The 3,471-nt window shown below is 41.8% G+C and overlaps 1 protein-coding gene across 1 annotated transcript in view; it reads right to left on the bottom strand.

The window, feature by feature from the left end:
- Positions 1 to 269: 269 nt before the first annotated feature.
- Positions 270 to 3,471, bottom strand: part of LOC143283830 (uncharacterized) — a 10,422-nt gene continuing 7,220 nt past the window's right edge. The window contains exon 5 of the mRNA XM_076590205.1: positions 270 to 401. Within this exon, the coding sequence (XP_076446320.1) occupies positions 270 to 401 (132 nt within the window). The remainder of the gene's footprint in view (positions 402 to 3,471) is intronic.

The following is a 3,471-nucleotide window of genomic DNA, read 5'->3' on the forward strand; positions in this document are numbered from 1 at the left end:
AAAAAACCAAGACATTCTGTCCCGTAACACTGTCAGCAAAAAAGCAACGACTTTGCACAAATCCTGGGGAACACACACACGGAAAGAAGGGAGTGGTGGGGGGGGTGGGGGGTGGGGGGCGAATCCGAAAAGCATTAAGAACACATGCTCACGAAGATATGGGTGAACCTGTGCAGAAGATTCGAATGAAACGGGAACACGTACCCCTTCCCCTTTGAATACAACGTAACCAGAAGACTGTGTTTCAGCATAGCATGTGGAATCAGCTCTTAACAGCCAGACCACAGGTCTACAAAGTGAACGGAGGTGTCTTCATTGTAGTCCAGCCTGTCCAAATAGGTGGCGGCCGTCAATGTAGGTCCCGTGTTGTACACAGTTATCTCAGACCCGTCCACTGAGACCTGAAACACACAGAGACATTGTTATCATTAATGTTATTACAATCACAATTATCATTATTACCATTATCATTAGCAGTAGTGGTAGTAGCAGGAGGAGGAGGAAGAGTAGAGTAGTAGTAGTAGCAGCAACAGTAGGATTATCAACAGCAGCAGCAGCAGCAGTAGTAGTAGCAGCAACAGTAGGATTATCAACAGCAGCAGCAGCAGTAGTAGTAGTAGTAGCAGCAACAGTAGGATTATCAACAGCAGCAGCAGCAGCAGTAGTAGTAGCAGCAACAGTACGATTATCAACAGCAGCAGCAGCAGTAGTAGTAGTAGCAGCAACAGTAGGATTATCAACAGCAGCAGCAGTAGTAGTAGTAGCAGCAACAGTAGGATTATCAACAGCAGCAGCAGTAGTAGTAGTAGCAGCAACAGTGGGATTATCAACAGCAGCAGCAGCAGTAGTAGTAGCAGCAACAGTAGGATTATCAACAGCAGCAGCAGTAGTAGTAGTAGCAGCAACAGTAGGATTATCAACAGCAGCAGCAGCAGTAGTAGTAGCAGCAACAGTAGGATTATCAACAGCAGCAGCAGCAGTAGTAGTAGCAGCAACAGTAGGATTATCAACAGCAGCAGCAGTAGTAGTAGTAGCAGCAACAGTAGGATTATCAACAGCAGCAGCAGCAGCAGTAGTAGTAGCAGCAACAGTAGGATTATCAACAGCAGCAGCAGCAGTAGTAGTAGTAGCAGCAACAGTAGGATTATCAGCAGCAGCAGCAGCAGTAGTAGTAGCAGCAACAGTAGGATTATCAACAGCAGCAGCAGCAGTAGTAGTAGCAGCAGCAACAGTAGGATTATCAACAGCAGCAGCAGCAGTAGTAGTTGTAGCAGCAACAGTAGGATTATCAACAGCAGCAGCAGTAGTGGTAGTAGCAGCAACAGTACGATTATCAACAGCAGCAGCAGTAGTAGTAGTAGCAGCAGCAACAGTGGGATTATCAACAGCAGCAGCAGCAGTAGTAGTTGTAGCAGCAACAGTACGATTATCAACAGCAGCAGCAGTAGTAGTAGTAGTAGCAGCAACAGTAGGATTATCAACAGCAGCAGCAGCAGTAGTAGTAGTAGCAGCAACAGTAGGATTATCAACAGCAGCAGCAGTAGTAGTAGTAGTAGCAGCAACAGTAGGATTATCAACAGCAGCAGCAGTAGTAGTAGTAGCAGCAACAGTAGGATTATCATCATCATCAGCAGCAGTAGTAGTAGCAGCAACAGTAGGATTATCAGCAGCAGCAGCAGTAGTAGTAGTGGTAGCAGCAACAGTAGGATTATCAACAGCAGCAGCAGTAGTGGTAGTAGCAGCAACAGTAGGATTATCAACAGCAGTAGTAGTAGTAGTAGTAGTAGTAGCAGCAACAGTAGGATTATCAACAGCAGCAGCAGTAGTAGTAGTAGCAGCAACAGTAGGATTATCAACAGCAGCAGCAGCAGTAGTAGTAGCAGCAACAGTAGGATTATCAACAGCAGCAGCAGCAGTAGTAGTAGTAGCAGCAACAGTAGGATTATCAACAGCAGCAGCAGCAGTAGTAGTAGTAGCAGCAACAGTAGGATTATCAACAGCAGCAGCAGAGTGGACAGAGAACAACAGACCCAGAAGCAAAAGACAACAAGAGAGGCAAGGCCTTCAAGACTCACTTGTGATACACTTTAAAAAAAATCTAATCGTTAAAATGTGTTCTGTATTTGTTATTATAAAGCTTCGCGTTAAAAAAAGAAAAAAAAAAGTCCTAACCAGATTCGAATTAAGTCCCCTAGCATTAATTACAGAGTAATTTTCCTTTTTTTACTATCTGCACCAAAACGTTTGCAAAATAAATAAAACTTCCATGCTTAGCAAAAGAAGTTCCTGTTTGAACAAAAAATGATAATAATGACTGCTCTTGTTGTTGGGTCAGAATATCAGATCAAAGTGCCAAGTTTAGAGAATACAAAAAAAAATTAAATATAACAGTAAATGCAGTTTGCATATAATTAGGCTTCATTTTTTATTTTTTTTGTGCCCATCCCAGAGGTGCAATATTGTTTTAAACAAGATGACTGGAAAGAACTGAATTTTTCCTATTTTTATGCCTAATTTGGTGTCAACTGACAAAGTATTTGCAGAGAAAATGTCAATGTTAAAGTTTACCACGGACACACAGACACACACACACACACAGACAACCGAACACCGGGTTAAAACATAGACTCACTTTGTTTACACAAGTGAGTCAAAAAGTTTAGTTCTTGTACCCCTTGGGGGCATTGAAACGTTACATACATACATATTTTAGATATACCATACAAACAATAAGAGTGATGCCAAAAGAACAAAGAGGAAAAAACAAAAGACCAATAGGCACAGCCAATATACATTATTAAATAATTCATCCTCATCCGTTAACCACAGATGTAGCTTTACCGAAAGGAACTACAAATAGAATAGACAAACGCTTTTAGTTTTAACAATGTTATTTTGTTTTGTTTTTCGGAAACCAATAAGTGGAATTTCAGGGAGTTTGTGCGGTTTCTATAATGTCTAGGTAGATACTTTTGTCTGTCACTTTCAAGGAAAGGACACACAAACAAATAGCGGAACTCACAGCTGAAACAGGATCTCGAAGCCTGATAACTGGTGTATACTGGATCCAGTGCTCAACGCCTGACTGACTTTGCCATGGTGCCCTCCCAAGCTGAACAAGAACGACCTCACAACGTCACTCAAACATCGCGAACAGAATCTAAAATGTTTTTTGCCAGACTTCACCAAAAATTCTTTTGAATGTGTTATTAACAATTCCAATATGTTATTTGTTATTGCAGAAGGTTTGCTGCATAGTCCTATAGGACATTTATTATGGATGGTATAGTTGTTTGATGTTGGCGTTTATAACGTTTCCATTTTTCCTAGCGTTGTCTCTCCCTATTCACCCTCCACACATACACACACTTTTACCCCTCCCCCTCTCACAGCCCCTACCCCCACGGTTTTTTTTTCCCCCGTCTAATATCACTTCAAGTGGAAAGACATTAAACTAAAGACAACAAAAAC

The sequence above is a fragment of the Babylonia areolata genome, chromosome 7, assembly GCF_041734735.1.
Source record: "Babylonia areolata isolate BAREFJ2019XMU chromosome 7, ASM4173473v1, whole genome shotgun sequence".
NCBI lineage: Eukaryota > Metazoa > Mollusca > Gastropoda > Neogastropoda > Buccinidae > Babylonia > Babylonia areolata.